Source organism: Schistocerca piceifrons, chromosome 2 (assembly GCF_021461385.2).
Source record: "Schistocerca piceifrons isolate TAMUIC-IGC-003096 chromosome 2, iqSchPice1.1, whole genome shotgun sequence".
NCBI lineage: Eukaryota > Metazoa > Arthropoda > Insecta > Orthoptera > Acrididae > Schistocerca > Schistocerca piceifrons.
In genome coordinates this window covers 908750302-908772499 of record NC_060139.1, presented here as the reverse complement: position 1 = coordinate 908772499, position 22198 = coordinate 908750302, and the positions used below count along the sequence as shown (strand labels likewise).

The 22198-nt window shown below is 38.0% G+C and overlaps 1 protein-coding gene across 1 annotated transcript in view; it reads left to right on the top strand.

The window, feature by feature from the left end:
- LOC124775054 (protein O-glucosyltransferase 2-like) overlaps positions 1–20834 on the top strand; it is a 91630-nt gene extending 70796 nt beyond the window's left edge. Inside the window, exons 5-7 of the mRNA XM_047249843.1 lie at positions 11403–11640; positions 17343–17642; positions 20208–20834. Coding sequence (XP_047105799.1) covers positions 11403–11640; positions 17343–17642; positions 20208–20372 — 703 coding nt within the window. The 3' untranslated portion in view covers positions 20373–20834. The remainder of the gene's footprint in view (positions 1–11402; positions 11641–17342; positions 17643–20207) is intronic.
- The last annotated feature ends 1364 nt before the right edge of the window (positions 20835–22198 follow it).

Sequence of the window (22198 nt, the reverse complement as noted above, 5' to 3'; positions counted from 1 at the left end):
GTAAGTCAAATTATGGAAAGTATTCATGAAAACTTTGTTAACAAGTTGTGCAAATGAGGTGCATAGTCTAGTAATGTAAGTTAATGTTAAAATTGTTACTTTGATAGAGACAATTAAATTCTGTAGACTGGGAAATAAATCATAGTTGCTGTTTCACAACTGTCATTCCTATAGTTCTAATTTCTTTGCATCTTATTCCATGAAGTTGTAAATTTGGCTGTCATATTTTGGTTCTTGGGGACCCTACATTGCTTTCATTTCCTTTTGCAACTAATTGTTTCATGAGCCCTGTTTGCAGAACTGATTATACAAACAAAATAGATTGAAATTCTTAGAAAGACAACAAAAACATTTACCTGCAGTCTACGGGAGTACAACAGTAAAGTGCCAAGTCTGCGACTTCTCACAGTTAGTACAGGATATAGCATGCAAGAATGACCAGAATGAGGGGCTAGTGTTACTGATTTTCTAACACCAACATGCACTGCTATTTCCTTTGGACTTCACACATCTTTGAGTACTACATATTACGCATTAGCTACCTTTGACCAGAAAGTGCTCACAAATCCCAATATGGAGCATACAAGCATATGTTATCTTGACAGCAATAGAGGAAGCTGTGAGATGAACTACAATATCCATCAACTGTAATACAGCTGTATCTTTATGTGCTTGATCTACTGCCAAACACTGAACAACAGTAAAGTACACAGCAGCACCAAGATAACTGGTACAGCCACACGTCTTCAAGTACAGAGACACTTAAACAGGCAGAATATGGCTCTGCACTCAGCAATGCCTATGTAAGACAATAAGTGTATGTTGCAGTTGGTAGATCGGTTACTGCTGCTACAATGGCAGGTTATCAAGAGTTAAGTGAGTTTGAACCTAGATTATAGTCGGCATCCGAGCGATGGGAAACAGCATCTCTGAGGTAGCAATGAAGTTGGGATTTTCCCTTATGATCATTTCAAGAGTGTACCACGAATATCAGGAATCTGGTAAAACATCGACTCTCTGACATTGCTGTGTCTGGAAAAAGATCCTGTTAGAATGGGACCAACAATGACTGAAGAGAATCGTTCAACATGACAGAAATGTAACCCTTCTGCAAATTGCTGCAGATTTCAATGCTGGCCATCAATAAGTGTCAGTGTGTGAACCATTCAATGAAACATCATTGACATGGGCTTTCAGAGCTGAAGGCTCACTCGTTTATCCTTGATGACTGCACGGCATAAAGCATTAAGCCTTGCCTGGTCCCATCAACACCGACATTGGACTGCCGATGACTGGAAACATGTTGCATGGTTGGACGAGACATGTTTCAAATTGTATTGAGGGGATGGACGTGTACAGGTATGGAGACAACCTCATGAATCCAAGGAATCTGCGTGTCAGCAGGAGACTGTTCAAGCTCGTGGAGACTCTGTAATGGTGTGTGGTGTGTGCAGTTGGAGTGATACGGGACTCCTCATACGTCTAGATACGACTCTGACAGGTGACACGTACGTAAGCATCCTGTCTGATCACCTTCATCCATTCATGTCCATTGTGTATTCCAATGGACTTGGGCAATTTCAGCAGTACAATACAGCACCCCACACATCCATAATTGCAAGAGAGTGGCTCCAGGAACACTTCTGAGTCCAAACACTTCTGCTGGCCACCAGACTCCCCAGACATAAACATTACTGAGCATATCTGGGATGCCTTGCAACATGCTGTTCAGAAGAGATCTCCACCCCCTTGTAGTCTTACAGATTTGTGGACAACCTTGCAGGATTCATGGTGTCAGTTCCCTCCAGCACTACTTCAGACATTAGTCGAGTCCTTGCCATGTCATGTTGTGGCACTTCTGTGTACTTGCGGGACCCTACACAATATTAGGCAGGTGTACCAGTTTCTTTGGCTCTTCAGTGTAAATTGACATTTGCAGTGCACTACTATTTCATTAGTACAAACTGCACTGCTAATATGGTCTCCTGTCCAACCAAACACAGCAGTTCTTCTGAACTGTACAGAAGGATACTAATAATCCAACTCATATTATTGTCCCCAGAGTCATTCTCGTTTGAAAGTTTGTGAGTGCTTGTGATCCTCTGTGCCACTTTGTCCAATTTGCTGCCTCTGTTGTCCATACTTTTCCTTTTTTACTCTTCTGTTCCACCTTTCTTTTACTGGCTTTATATTTCCCTTATTATTCCTGTCTCTGTTTTGTTGTTTATCATTTTAATTTCTCCTTGGCATTTTAGCTCTTTTTGTACTCCCCAATTTATATTACCAAGATCGTTAATTACCTGTTTATTGAATACACTGAAACACAGAAAAAAATGACACATGGTGTATAAGGGAAGGTACTAATCTGGTAAATTTTCCAAGACTGAAAATGAAAAGAGTTAAAATTAACACAACTTGAATTATGTTGCGAGGAACCACTAGGGGGCTTGGCTGAAATCCGCCTCTTCACTCATACAGTATCACAGTACACCAAAGTAGAATTCACAGCAGTGGATGGATTTCACTATACTCAGAACCCAAAGAGACCCCATCATCATGAACCAATAAAACAATCACTCCAAAAATATCCAGATATAATGAAGTAGTGCAGAATCGTCACCAGTGCATTGACACCCAAGAGGTGCCAGCCCACTGACAAGTCATCATCTTACCTCACATTGGCTGGACTGTTTTCAGCCATACCCGCTGATGCAAGGCAGAAACGATCTTGCAATCCTATGGGATGTTTTGATGAATGATGCCATGCTATCAATATGCCTCTTTACACCAACATCCAGCTGATTTGCTGTGAGCAGCAAAGCATTTTGAGCACATCAGCTGGCTGATTTAAGACCAAGAGGTCACTGACCCATTCTCACTTCTGTTCAATAGGTTAACCATCACTATCCATGGCCAACTTACGATCACACCCCTCTTGAATTGGCAGGAAGGGCCAAAAACAATCTGGCCAATGCAGGGAAAGATGGTGCTGTGTCAGTGAGCCAACACCATTAGGGAGTCCATGCTGGTCCTGGAGAGGAAGTGAAGAAGCAGTAGCTGCTTGCTCCAATTGAGACTCTAGAAGCACAAGTGACTCCACTGCTAAGGGGAACGGGGTCTAAGTCCATGAAGACCTGCAGTGACAGGTACGAAGAAGATGGAAGGACACCCATTGTCCCTAGTGGAATGTTCCCTGTGCAGTCACCACCAAAACATCTTGATGACCTTGTTGCATCAGAATCAGTTCCGGGATCTAAGTGGGGGCCCACCTGAGGATACAGACCCATATTGGAGAGCCCACAAATGAAAAGTTGTCATCTCTTCATCTTGAACAGGTAGTGGTGTAAAAAGTCTAGAAGTGTTGATGGGGACTGGTGGACTGCAAATATGGGTGGCTGTCATTCTGCTACAAAAAGAGAGCTGGTGTGGTTGAGCTGTCCCCAAAGCATTTGACAGTTGGGTCTTAATGGTTCAAACAAAATGATTCACCAGGTGATTGGAGGCAGAACAAAATGGATAAGCCATGATATGTTTGATGCCATCACAGGTGCAGAATTTCCAGAAGGCAGTTAGCATAAATTGCAACCCTTTAACTGTGACTAAGATGCGAGGTGTACATTTCATAGAAAAAGTTTTCTTGAGTAGTAGTTGTTATTGTCTGCTGCAGTTTAGTGACATCTATAAAAAGGGAGAAAGACTCAACAAGGATTTGCCACATGGCTCTCAAGAAAGGTGCCACAAAATCAATGTGCGGGCAGTCCCACAGCTGAGTTGATTTTGCCGAAGGGAAATATGATCACAGAGGTGCTGGTTGGTGCGTGTGACAGGCCAAACTATTCACCTTCCATGTTATGTCATTTTCCATTTGCAGCTAGTACACATAACTAACAATGAACAGTTACATGTGAGAGACCCCCAATGAGACTGATGGAGGAGATGAAGCAACTGTTGCTATAGAGTCACACCCCTCACTACCCAGTGATAAAATGCTGAAAGGAACTGCAGAATTAGTGCACTCCAAAGATGATATCCAGCCCTTCCTTCTCTATTTATGAATAACTTGTTTGAGCCTGAGTTTTGGAACCGTTATTATAGGATTTTAGAAACCATCTGGGAATGTTTGGGAAAAGACAGATTGTGGGATTACAAGACAAACCTCTTCTGCTGTCTTTCCATCCCCCATGTTTCCTGTATTCCCACCATCCAAGACGTAGACCACCACTTGCATATCACAGTGTGAATCCAGTTGTATTCCTGTTGGTCTGTGTTCGGTCTTCTTGTTCCAAAAAAGAACTAGTTTACCATTTACCAGCCTAGTGAGCAGTTCACAAATACATTTTTTGTGCTTTTCTGTCACTGTTTGATTGCCTCTGAAGCTTTTCACCATATTTACAGTTGCAGAATTTAAGTGCATAATAGTACAATTTTCATAATTTGTGAAAGAGAGAGGAAACAATTTCAGCTACATGTATCAAACTATTTAAGGTGAGGGACTTAGAGTAAGTCGTACTGCACAATGCAATACTGGCTCAATCATTACCTGCATCTACAGTGCACCAGATGGTAATATGTCAGTATTCAGGAAAAACTGTAGCAAATTATGAGAGACTGCATGAGAAACAGTAAAATAATTATATTGTTTGGTGATTTGAATACCAAATTTGCAGTTGAGCCTGCAATTCTGCCTCATAATTTATTACTTGAATGCACTTATCATCATTTGTAGGTTAATTGGGGAATATAAAAGTGTTAATGGTCACCAATGTTGTGGAGACAATATAAAAGGTTCACAAAAAAATTTCATTTGCAGAGGAGGGGGCAGATGAAACTTACATGGAAAAAGAAATTAATACCACAGTAAACACAGAGATTAAAGATATTTTGCAAGTGACTATAGGGATCAGATGTCTTATTAGGGAAGCATGTAATTTTCCTCCTGATCCTCCAGGACAAAGCTCTCAAATGAGAAAGCTCAACATCCAAGGAACCATACTCACTCTTGGCACTTGTGTTCTCTTCTGTACATTTTAAGTATTTGGCAACCGAATATGAAGTTAATTTAGACTATGTAGGTGACTGATCTAAACAGTAATCAACACTCCTTCGTCGTCCACAAAACCCAAGTGTTGCTGACGTGAAATACACATAAAATGACTAGTATAACCAAGATCATTGTAAGTGCTGCAACTGTCCAAACAAACAGTAGTCTCAGAAATACTGTAGAATATCCAGCAATACAGAAACACAAAATTCAAATACTAAGCCTGTCGTATAGAAGTCAAATATTGATTTTTGTTCATTCATTCACAGTGTTCCATAGATCCCCTCAAGAAGGAGTCATACCTTCTGTTTATCTCATAGGAGCAGCTTGATATTTACTTTGTTACACTGGTATTTTTGAAATACAGAAATCTATTTACAGTACACTATTATTTGTCATGCTACTTCCTTGAAGCTAAAAAGTATTTTGAATCCTGGAATCTAGGTACCCAGCTGATTTGTAAGAATGGCTAATGAGGTATGTTTTGTAATTTTCTTTTGAGCTGGTTGGTGTTCCCAGTTCCTGATTTTGTGTTAAAAGGGGAGCTTCTTGAATATGTCTTGTGAAAATACTATGTATTTAACACAATTGTTAATTACTTAACATTGCAGTAAACTGAAAAAAGTCTATCTATATATCATTTATTTGTCAAAGTCCAGAGACAACATGAATAATCAAAGAATCTACACAGTATATAAAATATAACTGACACTTTACTATTTGCATCACTCCCCTCACAAGTGTTTTTGATATTTGGGGCTGAAGTAGACACAACACCCAGAAGCAGTGAAGGTTCTTTAGTGGCACCATGTTAGATGAAAACCTATTTTCTGGAATGCAAATTATATAGCATAAATGGTCTCTGGGTAATATTTTGTAACTGTATCTAGTTAATGTTAGAAAGTCTGCATTGCACAGTTCACATGGTATTTGGAGAATTTTTTAAAGTCCAAATTGAGTGTGAAACAGTAATTTTAAATTGTCTCCTAGCACAATGGGTATATTATAAAAAGCATGGATGAGGTCAGTTGTGGAGAAAACTGTCTTGTTATGATTGTAAACAGAAAAATCCAGGATATGTGGCACAGGATAGCATTGAGGTATCACACTGGCATTAAGCTGATGATAGTCACTATTAGGTCACATCCCATTCTCTTCTTAGTGGCAGTACAGAATGGTAAGGTCCAGCTACAATATGAAAGCTGACATGTCACTTGATCCATTGTGAAAGGGAACTCTTGCTTTGTGATCTTGAGTTTGTCTGGAGGCAGCCGACGAGGCCATGCATGGACTGGTGGCCCTGGTGCTCTGACTGTTAAGTATCATTGAGTATCTTACTGGTGCTGGATTAGTCAATGGATTGTCATTTGTTACATCACTGTCGATCAGTTTGACACCAAAATGGTTGGTGCAGTACAGGTATCCATGACTAGATAACAGTGAAGTAACACATTGGTGACAATCTCCATCTGGATTTATGTCAGAGATAGACAGTGGGAGGAAACATGATGTGTCCATCATGATAAGATCCATTTGTGGAACATGGGTGACCAATATCTGTATTTCACAGTGGAAATAAATGAGAAAAAAAGTTATGCTGAAACATGAACAATAAGGAATTGTCACTCATGACTGTCCAGTTTGTAATCAACCACCACCACCACCGATTTCTGTCACACTTATGGGCTGCAGCTCAATATTCTTAGAGGTTGCTCATGCTGGAAGAGCATTGCTGTTGTAACACACATTTGGAGCATCCTGTTTGGAGGTCTGCAACTTGATCAGATTGTTCAGTTACTTTAATTTGCAAAATTTCGGGAACGCTCTCTGTCCTGCCAGAGATGGTTTGGTGTTTGTGGGTGGTTACATCTCAACTATTTGGTCAGTGGCTTGAGTATTTATCATGGTAGGGATAGAATTCACATGTGGCTGACATGAGCAGTTATACACAATGAGGTTGATGCAAAAACTTAGATAATGTGCACCTTATCATTCTGCCAAACAATTCATATTTTCCAGTATGTGATAGGGTCGTTTCAACATGTATTTCAGAAACTTTTTGTCACCAGATGTCTTGTGAAAATGCTACGTATTTATCTGGTGAGAGTATTGGTTTTTATATTGTGACAAATTGTGCATATCACCGGACCTGGTTTTATTGCAGTTGGACTGAAATCCCAGGATACAGCAGTTTAATACAACATTTAATACAATCATTAATCACACTACATGACAGTAAACTGAGAAAAAGAACATCTGTACATCCTCATTTGTTCCTTAAGATCAAGACAGAGAACAATATCCCAAGAGCATTATGTAATGAACAAAGCTTATTGATTAGTTTGTTTATATGTTGAATTTATTTTAACTTGTTATCCAGCAGCACCCAAAGGAATTTTGCATACAGTGTTTCATTTACTTAGTGATCATTAATATCTACTTTTGGTGCCATCATGTTATTTTTCTTTATCTTAAATCACATAATATGAGTCTTTTTGGCTTAAACTGTTTGCTGTGACCCAGCTGTATGCCTGTTCAGTTATTATCTGAGCTGTGTGTGACAAGGCTGTGTAAGGACTGAAAAGCAATTGTGTGTGGTGTGCATTCAGTCTCAGTTTGGACCATGGGATTACCCCACTTTGCAGAGGTGAGATGGCTTGTATGTCTCAATGGGACAAAGTGTTACAGTAGGTGCAACTATAATCGACAGATATCTATAGGAAGGCCAGATGAATCTGTGGTTCTTGAAGAGGGTGGCAGCCTTTTCAGTAATTGCAACAGTCTGGATGATTGACTGATCTTACCTTGTAAAATTAGCCAACATGGCTGTGCTGTGTTGTTACTGTGAACAGATGAAACAAGGAGAAACTATAGCTGTTATTTTTCATGGTAGCATGCAGGTGTACTATGTGGGTTAATGATGATTGCATCCTCTTGGGTAAACTTTTTCCAGATGTAAAGTGGTCCACCATTCAGACCTCTAAACAAGAAATTTTAGGAGGATGTTGTCATAAGGGAAAACAAAACCGATCCTATGAGTTTGGTGTCGAATATTACATCCCTTAGTTGGGTAGGTAGTTCAGAGAATTTAAACAAAACATGGGCATGTTGAAGTTAGATACAGTGGAAATTAGTGAAGTGCAATGGCGGAAAGAACGGATTTCTGGCAGGTGAGTGCAGGGTTATCAACACAAAATCAAATAGAGGTAATGGAGGAGTTGGTGCAATAATGAATAAGAAAATAAGAATGAAGGTAAGCTACTATGAACAGAACAGTGAATGCATTGCAGTAGCTGAGATAAGCGAAAAACCAAATCCCACGACAGTAGTACAAACTTATGCACCAACTATCTCCGCAGAAGAGGAGGAGACTGAAATAATGTGTGATGAGTTAAAAAAAAGATATTCAGACAGAGATGAAAATTTAATTGTGCTGGGGAACTGGAATTCAATAGTAGGACAAGGAAGAGAAGGAAAACATGGACTAGGGGAAATGAATTGAAGGGGAAGCTGCCTGGTAGAATTTTTGACACAACATAATTTGGTCTTGCCAACACTTAGTCTAAGAACCATGAAAGAAGGCTATCTATGCGGAGGAGAACTGGAGAAACTTGAAAGTTTCAGGTAGATTATATAATGGTATGACACAGATAAAGTAGATTTTAAACTGCTTTACTGGAGTAGAGATGTGTACTGGTTATGAACAGTGGATTAAAACAGAAAAAAATTGCAGAAATGTAGGAAATTAAGATTAGTCTAATAACAGTGGGCACAGAGGCTCTTAAACAGTCATTCTTACCATGCTCCATATATGAGTGAAACAAGAAGAAATCCTAATAACTGGTGCACCTGAGAGAACCCTTAGCCCTGCATTTCATAGTGGTGTGTAGAGTATGGATGTATGTATCGATGATATTTCACTAAATACAATATGTTCCTTACAGTGTGTGAATATTTTTATACATTTCACGTTAATATGATGTATATACACAGAAAAAATTTATGTAATGTTTTCTATAGTAGATAGTGTCGGAAGTTCCATGCAGCTTTTCGCGGATGATGCTGTAGTATACAGAGAAGTTGCAGCATTAGAAAATTGCAGTGAAATGCAGGAAGATCTGCAGCGGATAGGCACTTGATGCAGGGAGTGGCAACTGACCCTTAACATAGAAAAATGTAATGTATTGCGAATACATAGAAAGAAGGATCGTTTATTGTATGATTATATGATAGCGTAACAAACACTGGTAGCAGTTACTTCTGTAAAATATCTGGGAGTATGTGTATGGAACGATTTGAAGTGGAATGATCAGGGTGCCAGGTTGAGATTCATTGGGAGAGTCCTTAGAAAATGTAGTCCATCAACAAAGGAGGTGGCTTACAAAACACTCGTTCGACCTATACTTGAGTATTACTCATCAGTGTGGGATCCGTACCAGGTCAGGTTGACAGAGGAGATAGAGAAGATCCAAAGAAGAGCGGCGCGTTTTGTCACAGGGTTATTTGGTAAGCGTTGCGGAGATGTTTAGCAAACTCAAATGGCAGACTCTGCAAGAGAGGCGCTCTGCATCGCATTGTAGCTTGCTGTCCAGGTTTCGAGAGGGTGCGTTTCTGGATGAAGTATCAAATATATTGCTTCCCCCTACTTATACCTCCCGAGGAGATCACGAATGTAAAGTTATAGAGATTCGAGTGCCTACGAAGGCTTTCCGGCAGTCGTTCTTCCCACGAACCATACGCGACTGGAACAGGAAAGGGAGGTAATGACCGTGGCATGTAAAGTGCCCTCCGCCACACACCGTTGGGTGGCTTGCAGAGTATAAATGTAAATGTAGATGTAGATATTCATTTTGTGATTTTTACTTGAAAATCCAACTTAAGGAATGAAACATTCAAAGCAACTGTACGTAAGCAACTGACAGCACTAATTTTTGCCACTACTAACTCCAGTTCACAAAATCTATCATTTTGTAGGCATAGCACCCGCAGATATTAGACAAAGAAAAGCAGCAGAAATTAAGAGAAAACAAAAAAGTGATTTTGGGCTTTCCCTGCTTGGAAGCAAAATATCTTATCCTGGGGTGAAGTCGAGAAAAAGATTTCTTCAAACAACTGAAGCCATTACATCATTGCCTTCCACTTATCGAACAGAGCTGTGGCAAATCAAGGCACCATAAACCTAAAATAAGAGCCCACTGCTGGTTTGCAACTGCCCTACCAGATGTGGAAGACTTTGAATAGACTGTGAACTGAAATGCTGCGGTGCAAACAAAACTTGAAGTGGTGGTGCTATGTTACTGGAGATGCAACCTATGAATGTGGAGTACTTCAAGGTGCTGAACACCTCTCGATCTGCCCAGAGTTGCCTGAAACCTGCACACTGGTGAATTTGGTTTCAATAAAGTTCCATCAATTATGACTGCTGAATTTTGAGCCTCAAAATCAGTTTGAAATGCACAAAGTCTTATGTATATATTGTAGGTATATTTTTAATTTGTAAATAACTGTACTGTCATGGATATGAAAATAATAATCACTATGGTTGTTTTGATTGGATTCACATCCTCACTGTTGCCTCTCTCTAACAAAGTAAAATATCCATGGTAGATATAAGTTTTAAGAGATCTAATGTATCATGTGTTTCAGTTAAGAATTGCTTTAGGTGTACCTTCATTTTTTGTTTCAGTTTGAGTTAACTAGCTGCTATTCAATGTTTAAGTGTGGATGTATAGATATGATACATATTTATTTATTTATTTATTTATTTTTGAACACTCAAAATGAGAGCCGATGAAATAAATGTGACCTTGGAGGAAACGCATATGATTTTGAAGATGCAGAGCATATGTACTGAACCTGAAACCAGTTCATCTATATTTGTCTTCCACTGTTTGATGTTGTATCCGAGTTCTCTCACTGATATGAAAATTTCCTGCTCCATTTGTTAGACAAAAATACATTAAATTTGGAATTTCCATATTTGAGAGATTCAGCTAAGGAAAAATGATCGCAAAATAACAAAAAAACCTTGTGAGTTATCATTTCTAATTGCAATTTGCCACAGCAAATAGTCTGGCTTAGACCGCTGTTGCTGTGATTCTGTATTAGATTCTTGAATGTGTGTCTACATAGTCACTGTCCACACATAACTATGAGATATAAGATCTGCACCACTGTTGAAGATGAAAAAGGTGGGTTATGCTGTGTACAAGATAAAGATACAAAATATGAAAAAATATATTTAAAGAGAACTGACTTATCCCATTAATTTTTCAAACCTTCTCAATGTTGCACATTATAAGCCAATCAATGAATGACAACTAATTTTCATTTTAATGTTTTGTTTGTTTTCCTATTGCAGAGTGATGTTAGATATGCTGTCCGTCCAAGGAAATATTGATAAAAAATGGGAAGACAAAATTGAAAAAGCTTTCTGGAGAGGAAGAGATTCTCGCCGAGAAAGACTCAAGTTAATAGAAATTGCTCGAAAAAATCCTGATTTATTTAATGCATCACTTACAAATTTTTTCTTCTTCAAAGAAGAAGAGAAAGAATATGGTCCAAAAGAAAAGCATATATCATTCTTTAAGTTCTTTGATGTAAGTTGGATGTTTTTATATCAAATTACTAAATATGAACATAGATACAATACATAATTTCCATTTGTTGTGTGTCTTTGTGCGTATCTGTGTGTGTGAGTGGAGGGGGGGGGGGGGGGGGGGGGGGGGCAGCACTCATGCACACGTGTTTTGACAGGAGAGTGCAGCCAAGGAGGAATGATGGAGGCTTAGGAGTTGAATGAATGTTATTGATAATGCGATGGCCACCAGAATTGAAAATACTGGAAGTGTGGCAAAATAATACAATACTGTAAAAGTAATAAAAACGAGTAGCTGTTAGCTAATTGGCAATGTAAGTGAAAGGACACTTCTATTGCATTTTAGTTTTATGTGTCAATGATGAAATAGTTTTAGAATGATGTCAGGTGAATATGAGAATGTCAGTGATTTTTTCGGTGTGGTGAGAAACACAAAATCACCAGTTGGAAATATATTGCTAGAGGGAACATATTTTCTAGCATTGTAGGTCAGTTATTGATTCACTGCCATGCAATACTCACTCGTTTATATGGTGGGCCTCCAACTTAATATCTTAGTACTACACAGGGAGAGAAGATTTAAACACATAACCTCTTCCTATCTACTAAAAGTGATCAGAAAAGCTCCTCCAATGGGATAATCTTAAAGAGATCATTGTCTTCAGTATGGATTTGTTACACATGTTAATTGCAGAGACTGGAAGAAAACTAACCGAGCAGAGATACCACTCAAATTACAGCTATCACAAAGCAAATAAATACTGGACCAGACAAAGATATATCTTGGTAGTCATGTTTCAATAACTGATTCTCAGTGAATAAGTATACTGTGGCAGACTTCATTCACTTTAAATTTCAGCCCCACACATCAAAACTGATTTGTTTCTGTCATTGGCACACTATCACAGTTTCACAGTACTTGTAGGTAAACTAGGATATAGTAGGGCAAATGCATAGGACCTGCCTATGTTGTGAGGTTGCCATTTTATCACAAGTTTGCATAAAATGTTTGGAAAGCTAGGAAAAATCAAGAATATAGGAATGTGCTGACATGAATTGGCATAGACCTTTGGACATTCACCTCCTTTATCTCAGGTGTAAGTGAGCTCCTGAGAATCAAGAGTTACTGCACGCAGAAACATTGGTGTCACCATCTGCGACTTCTCTCATCCTATATGAAGTACATTGCCTACACTTAAGGATTCTCTATCAACTACTATGGTTCATTATTTATGCCAACCTTCATAATAATAATAATGACACTGACAACATTTAAATGTGTTTTCCTGAGGTTATTTACATTTACTATTTAATGTGTTATAACGGTACTTTACACTACTGCAGAATAGTAATCAGATTTAACTATCACATAGAAATTAGTTACATTGTTCATACAACAGTTGTATTGCTCATAAAAGCTACCTGCAATGATGGCAACATCAACGCACACATTACACTGGTGTAACAAATTCTGCTGCACCCTTTCAAATATCCTGGGTACTCTGATAAGCAGATTCACTGTGCATTTTGAACAGCACACACCAAACCTCAAGAGCAGCCAGAAGAAATGGTAATCTCCACAAGAACAGTTTTCCTACCTCACGTTGGCAGTGTGACCCTCGAGATCAGCAGGCTTTTCAAGAAACATTCAGTAAAATATGTCTTCCATCCTTTGACGTGTGCGTTAATGATTCTGAGTTCTGCAAAAGATGACCTAAGAGAAAAGACACCAGGAATATGTAAATACCATGCCATTATGGGATATCTTACATTGCCCAGACATGTCGCACTGTTAAAAGACAGATGGGATGGATGTAGACATCGTACAGATTGGGTCATCCAGGAAACAAATCTGCTGTTGCTGAACTCTTCAGTAATGTAGGTATGTAAAGCAGCTGGAACAGATGTCATCTGTCACTGGTCCAATTTTTTTTTTTTTTAATGGGATACTGTTTTATGCGAATCAGACTGAACTTCTATGACTGATTTTCAGTCATTCAGTCTGATGGAGAAAGCACACTAATCGAATACTAATATTCAAGGAAATAATGCATGAATAATTCAAAGACTACCTCTTATGTGGATAGGTTATGGGTACAATTATGCTGCCAGTGAGCTTAAAGCAGTCATCTTGCCTAAGAAAGAACACTGGTGTCCAAAAATCAGGGAAAATAATCTAAAATAATGGTACTGTGAAATTGTGTGTCAAATGTAATGAATTCAAAATAAAATGTAAACACTTACCATAAGACAAATTTTTGTTTGTTACAGCAGAAATATCATAGTATGCAATACGGATATATCAGTTCAATATTGCACAAAAAATGTCAGATGCCGTATGATCATCCTGAACATTAATGCAGTATGATCAGAGGTGTATAATACTATTAATGACGTTCACTGTTACTTCCATAGGAAGCTAATTGGCACTTTTTGCAAAGCTATTTTTGATACAATAATAGTCTTTGGAGAGAAACTTCAAACAGTAATATGCCTTCTGAGAGAATTACAAGAGCAACCTTTGAGACTGAGGTCAGAAGGTCAAGTTGGGCACTCTGAGTGCAGAACTGTTTGTTTTTGAGTACATTCATCTACATCTACATGATTACTCTGCAGTTACCACTTATATGTCTGGTAAAGGGTTCATAGAACTACTTTCAGACTAATTTTCAGTTGTTCCACTTTTGAGTAGCAACTGGGAAAAATGAACACCCAAATCTTTCTGTGCAAGCTATGATTTCTCTTATTTTATTTTGATGTCATTTCTCCTTGTATAGGTTGCAGTTAATGAAATATTTGGACGTTTGGAGGGCAACATTGATGTTTAAAATTTAATGAAAAGAACTCACTGCTGTGAAAAATGCCTTTGGTTCAATGATTACCACCCCAACTTGTTTATCATTTCTTTGATATTGTCTTCCCTATTTCTTGATAATTAATACAAAATAAGCTCCCCTTTTTTTAACTTCCTTGGTGTACTTTCAATCCTACTTGGTAAGGATCCCATACCACATGGCAATACTCCAGAAGAGGACATGTGAGTGTAATGAAGGCAGCCTCTTTGATAAATTTTTTACATATTTTTAATGACCTGCCGACAGAACACATTCCTTTATTCACCTTCCCCACATCCACGAGACCAGCCATGTATAAAAAAGAGCTATTGTTTTGCAAGACAAATATCAACCTATTTCACTGCTTTAGCAATCTTCCTAAGTATTAAAGATGCCATCTCTACAGATATTCATATCTTCAGATGTGAAATTGTGCTGCAATACTTCAAAGGGGTACCGTTCCATACACAGACTCTCCCTAATCAGTAGTATCTTTTTTGGGATGAAAGAGGGTTCCAGCAGCTCCTTGGCAGATCAAAATGTTTACTGTAATTTTTGCAAACTAAACTGGGATTCATTTATGCAGAGAATAGTCCTGCATTGAATCAACAGTCTGGCATACATATTGCCATGCGCCCTCCCTCCTGTGATTAGTGTTGAGCAGTAGCATGATAGTTTGCTTTGCATACAAACCATCTTCATAAAGCATCCTGTGCAGATTACTTAACAATAACATACTTTCATTGGCTGCACATGTAATTGGATTGGTTCAGGCTCCTAATGTTGAGTGTAAAATAATAAATATCTGTGATTTCCACAAATGCAGGCGTTATTGAGCCAACTGAATAACAAACCTGTGGTCAGAAATTCTAACCAACAGTCTACAAACAAAAGAAATATGTAGTATGTACATTTATCATTCTGCTCACTTATTGGCTTGCAGCCAATCAGCATCAAACTGTAGTTCCTCCGCCAAATGATGATTCAATGGAGTTGGAAATTCCTACTGTCTTCTCTCTCACACACACTGCCATTGTACTATCAAATTAGTTGGTGTCAGCTGTGTATAGATGAGGTAAAGATGCTGCAGGTGCTTGAAATATTGAGCAGCAATGCTGTGACAGGAACTGAACAACTTCGACTTTCAAGTAAATGACTTTTGGTTGCTTCCTGTTATTTCTGTTTCTTTGTATTTTCCCTAATTTATGGAAATCATTGTATGGCATGTGGAAGGAAAGATGGAGATTCCACTGACTACATCTACAGACTGGAAAGCCATACACTGATCTGTCCCATCGTAGTTTATAAGAAGTGTGTGAAGCCATATTTCTTTGGTTGTATATGTGATATACAACAACATACAGTATCTTTGAACTATTCAAAAGATATTCCTGGCAGATCACTCAATTTCTAGTGGCACACTATAATGTGTCTGTGTAAAAGGCATTTTGGGTGATGTGGACTACAGTCTTTATTAGTAACACTACCACTTACATCCCGTTACAGAATAAAAGAAAGTTGAAGTAAGTCAGTTAGCCTACTTTATCTTTTAAAAGATGTAGCTTATGAGAACATGAGGAGAACAAAGTACTCTGACTTTCTTTACAGTTTTACCAAAAATATGATGTGAACGCATATATACAAGGGTTGGAACTTTAATAGTGGCAACTATTTATTTACAGCTCATACAAAATAGATGTGTGTTTTAAAGCTTTACTGACCTTCAAAGTAGTCACCAGCATTGTGTACAACCCGTTGCCAATGATGTGGAAGTCGTAGGATACTCTTAGCAGTGACAGTTGTGTTGACAGTTCAAGCGGCGTGGTCTGCTGCCCGACAAATTTGCAGCAATTCTGAAGTGAATGCTGTGAAGTTTTTCCTTCAGTTTATAAACTGAGTTGAACTCACATGGGCTTAAGTCAGGGGAGTGCAATAGGTGGTATAGCACTTAGCAGCCCCATCAGTCAAAGAAATCAGAAACAGCTTGCACTTTACGTGCTTGAGCAATGTCTTGCAAAATGATGGTCAGATCCTGCAGAAAGTATCATCACTTATGTCTCTAAGCTGGTCATACATTGTGTTCCAAAAATGAATAGTATAGAGACAGAAGTGATGACACTATCCGCAGGAACCTGACCATCATTTTGCAGGACAATGCTCAAGCACGTACAGTGCAAGCTGTTACTGATTTGTTTGACTGATGCGACTGCGAATTGCTATACCACCTACTGCACCCCCCTGACTTAAGCCCACGTGAGTTCAACTCAATTTCTAAACTGAAGGAAACACTTCATGGCATTCACTTCAGAACTGCTACAAATTCGTTGGGCAATAGACTGTGCGGCTCGAACTGTCAACACACAAGTGTCACTGCTAAGAGTATCCTACAACTTCCACATTGCTGGCAGTGGGTTATACACAATGCTGGTGACTACTTTGAAGGCCAGTAAAACTTTGAAACACATGTCTTTTGTATGAGCTGTAAATAAATAGTTGCCACTATTAAAATTCCAATCCTCATATAATTTGGAGGTTCTACATGATATTAATCATCAACACCAAAATTGAAGAACTACTAGAATTCTCTAAAATGAAGATGTTAATTAATATGGTTACTTGTTTGGCATATTGCAACTCTCAACTGTATCAAAATGGCTTTCTTATATTCTAAGTATGGAGTGACAGTTTAAAGTGTTATATTAATTAGACTGTTATTATCAGTGTTAGAATGCTTGCCTATGTATAATTTGTGTGTTGTTTGTATGTTTGAAACATTAATGAATTTTTCAACATCTCTAAAATGTTCCAGTATTTTAATAATTCTGGTCCCTCTTTCTCTCAGTTAATTTGAATTTTTTATTTGTTTCAGTATAAGTATCAAATAAACATTGATGGGACTGTAGCAGCTTACAGATTTCCCTACTTGCTGGCAGGTGACTCCCTTGTTTTCAAGCAAGATTCAAAGTATTATGAACACTTTTACAATCAACTAGAGGCTTGGAAACATTATATACCTTTAGATGCTGACCTTAGCAATATAGTAGAACAAATAATATGGGCGAAGAAACATGATGCTGCTGCAAGAGCCATAGCAGAAAGAGGTCAACAGTTTGCAAGATCCAATTTGATGCCACAAGATATATTTTGTTATCATGCTACCTTGCTTAAGGTATTTAATTCTATTTTTCTCTTCATAGTGAAAAATACAGCTATTTTAATAATAAGAAAATTAGAGGATTTCTAAGTGAGAAATAGTATTGTGTTGTCAGATATATTTTACTCTAAGGCTTAATTTGAGCTTAATCAAAGGATTTGAAAGAATTATACTTTCTGCTGAGTGGCAAAAGAGTTATATGTGTGTGTGAAAAATGTCCCTTATCCACTTTACAAAATATAAGGAATGACATCCAATCAAATCAGATTTATAAAATAACACAGATGAAACTTTGCAAGTGTTCAAAGATGAACACTTACTTGCTAATAAATGATTATGTAATTGCAAACAATGTAAAAGCAAAAGGTTTAACAGCCCTTTGACATCTATTTCATTCGAAACACCGAGCTTATTCAACAATATAAGAATGAAGGAGGAAATCAACTGTCATCCCACTGAAAGGAACAACTGGGAATTTGCCTGAAGTGATTTAGAGAACCCATACAAAATCTAAATGTTGATAACTGAACAAAGATTTCAATCACACTCCTCCTGAGTATGAATTGAGTGTCTTAACAGTTTCATTAAATTCTTGGTAAAAGGCACCAAAGAAATCCAAATTCGTATCCAGCAACATGCAGGCACTAAAGGTCTCCCTTCTTGTACTAAAATGTTAATTGGTGGAACTGTAGAATTCATCTAGAACATCTACATAGTGCAAATAAAATTTGTACATCAGAGGAACATAAAATTTTTGATTGTGTTTTAATACGAGAGAAGGAAAGTTGCTACTCACCATATAGCGGAGATGCTGAGCTGCAATAGGCACAATAAAAAGATTCACACAATCATAGCTTTCAACACACACACACGCACACGCACAGCTGCAGTCTCAGAGAGCTGAAACTACACTACAGTGTAGTTGAAGTTATTTGCTGCAGTGATCCTGCTCTGCAGTGTCCCTAGACCATGATGTGTGACTTCTTCACCTTTTGCAGTGAGCAAGTGCTGAAGGAGAGCTTCAAGCTATTTAAATGATGTAATCAGTTTTGTGATAACTCTTCTATATTATAACTTGTAATGTTTCCATTACAATTGCGACTAATACAGTTCTCACACCAGATGTGGTCATAACATGTGCTGCTATACTGATCTGAGATTTCAGAATGATCATTCTCCCATATTCTTCAATTGTTCTGGCATTTACATTATTGCCCATACAGTTTGCGCTGTGACATCCAAGGCACCACAAAGCCACAACTCCTAAGCAGGTGGAGAATTACACTCACTGTCGTGCATTGTTGATGTTCTGAGCTGACTTATTTCGCATCCATCTGCACACCAGAGCGTTTACATTGGGATGCTCCACACTTAATAGCTATCTAAACAATGTTTCCAGTTTCCACAAACATCTTTCTTCAACCTAAGTGATGAGAAATGGAACATGTTATTCCACAGAATCAACAAGTTACAGGTTACACCACAGTCTGGCCACCCGGATTCAGGTTTTGAATGGTTTCCCTCAGTTGAGCAAGGTGAAAATCAAGATGATTTCTTTTAAAAAGACAGGGTCAATTTATTTCACCATTCCTGTCCAATCCAGACTTGTTTTCCCATCTCATGTTAAAACTCTAATCTACCTTACTTCCTTTTATCCAGACACAGAAAGTAAAAGTCCTATCAAAACAAAGACTATTTTGAACATCAATGCATACTAGGTTCTGTCCTTTCGGAGGTGATTTGCTCTTGCTTTCCTCTAAAATTTGGCATCGGGTATGAACTTACAGTAACTTGCCTTTACATTCCCCACTAAAGAGAGAGATCTGGGTTTGATTTCCAGTATCACATATAGTTTTTACCAGTCAGAAAAGTTCGTTGCAATGCACATTTCACTGTAGAGTGAGAGTTCATTCAAGAAATAGTATGCTACGAATAAGCCATTTTCTGCCATGTCCTTTCACTATTGTCTTTTAGTCCAAGAAGAAGATATGGTATGGAGTTTGGAAGAGTTGGATTGCAAGATGTTTTCAGATGCTTTGTTTTTTAAGAGTAATACCCTTAAAAGACTAACATCTGGGTTCAAGTCCTTGTCAAATACAAAATTTTAATCTGTCAGGGTGTTTCTTTGCAGTATGCAGTCTTCTCAGGATGAAAAATCATTATCTAGTTCCCAAATTGTTTACAGTGCAAGTATTGCCATCCACAAAGATTAGTCATATTCAGGATATGTTTTAACTGTATTTGGCTTGTCCTCGGTATTCAATATCCAGGCTGAATCCTTCATTCTGTTGGTACTACTTATAACAGCAGTGTAAAAACTAGGTGCTGTTGTGCTTGATAGCTCACAGACATTTGGTAAGCAGAGGAATCTAAAGAGCACTAATGCAATCTAGTGCTGAGAAATAATAGATAGACTGAACAGGCTGCTTCTTAAAGTTTAAGTCTCAAAATCAGTACTTTCTTCAATACCTGCACTAATAAGTATCTGTTTTGTTCATCACTAATGTAATCATTTCATTATCAATTTTATGGTTCTGTATCGTTACATTTTTTTATCATTTTTTAATAACAATTTTACAGAACTGGTCTCACCGTGTGATTAGTGAAGTTAAAGTACTAGATGGTATGGAACATGTTCCACAGCCAGTTCCAGACAAACCACATGAAGATTGCCAGTGTGATAAACTATCAGCTAAGCAAAGTCAAGGAGATGACAAGGACTTGAGAAATAAGGAAGAGCTGTAGTTGAAGAAAACATGTTCCTTGCTCTTAATATTAACAATACCATATTATTTAATTTCGTATCTGTGTGTTACCAATTTATGAATACAGTTTTGGCAAAATGACTGAAGTACATTTTGTCTCCCCTCTGTATCGCACGGTTTGTAAGTTTCACTCATGTTGCCTTTTCTTACTATCTGCTGAATGTAGTGATTCTAATGGAAGGGGCTGCATGAAACCATCTAGAACTGAAATAAGTGATGTGCCTGCACTATGCATTTTTCTCTGTTTCATAATTGAAAGGAAGTAATATATCAATACTTCCTCAAATATTAGATTTTACTAGTGAACAATTAAAAAAGCTACATGGGCTGTAAAAGAGGAATTTGTAATGAATTGCACTGTTATTCAAAGTATTTCATGTTCAAACCTTTTTTGCTTCTTATATTTTAAATGGGAAAAAATAATATCCATATTTGCATATAATGGCATCTGACACAATTTCTTGAAAGAGGAAGATATCTTCACCCATAACTGCAATATTTTAAGTTTTATTAGTGTTCACTTGGATCACAGATGTCTTAACTCAACACGGAAAACCTCCTCCGTATTGCTTCAATGAATACCCAGTGTCTCCACTTAGTAAACATCAATCATCTGGATAGCGTAGCCCTACCTTACTGTGTATCTTTAAGCATTTTACATTGTGGGTTGAAGATATATTCACAATTTACACTAAATCACTGAATGTATAAATAGTGTATTAGAGCAAGCATGAACACGTGCAAATGTGAGCCCTTATATAAATGCATTCTTAAACGTTTTACAGCTTCCATGCCTTATATTTGGGAGTATTCAGTTGCTGGCACTGAGAATTGAACATTCAGTAAAGTCAACAATCTGTCTTGTAGCCGTCGAAAGTTAATGAGTGCTGCTTTCAGCCAGTCAAATATACAATCCTTGGAGATTACAGAGTGGGTGTCAGATGTGTCGCATTTACTGAATCAATGGCCTGCTGTGATGCTGTGAATCAATTTTTCTGCTGCTGTTTCTGGATGGCACAAATTTTCTGCTGTTTTGTCTTCAGTGTTTGTGTTTATTATGAGTAATCATTTCTATTCAAGAATTCCTGTATGGTATAGGAGGAGAAATGTCTTTAATACATAGATTGTTGCATGCATAGTGATGGCTGTTTCACCATTAGGCCAGGCCATGGTGTCAGGCTTTAGGTTCTGCAGTGGCCAGCAGCATGTTAAGTGTAAAGCTCTGTCATGGTGCCGGGCAGTCTTGTGGCAACTAACGTTTTAATCTACATTTGAAACATTTCTGTTTGACAGCCATTTTATTTCCAAGGGTAAATTGTTGAAGTTAGTTGCATAGAAATGCAATATGAAGCAGCTTCTACAATCTTTGACACTTTTTAGTGGTACAAGAGAATATGCCACCAATTGGGCCTTGTGCATCACCCAGCAACCTAATGGTTCATTTAATGATAAGATATGCTTCCTGCATTCAATCATTTTGATGCAATTTATGTATAATGGTGATCTAGAAATTAATGATGTTGATGGCGTTTGGAGGACATGTTACCTACACCAAAAACCGTTGACTTGTTCACATTCACTGATGACATTTTCATGACATGGGCTCATGGCAGAGACAGTACTTGCCATTTCCTCCATAACATCAACACCTACTTCAAAATCTGCTTCACTTGTCTCTTCTCAGAGTAATGAGCCACCTTCTTAGATGCTGATCCCTGCCTCTCAGATGGCTCCACAAATATGTCTGTTCATATAATGTGCACCAACCACAACAGTAATACTTTGACAGCTGTCATCCACTCCATG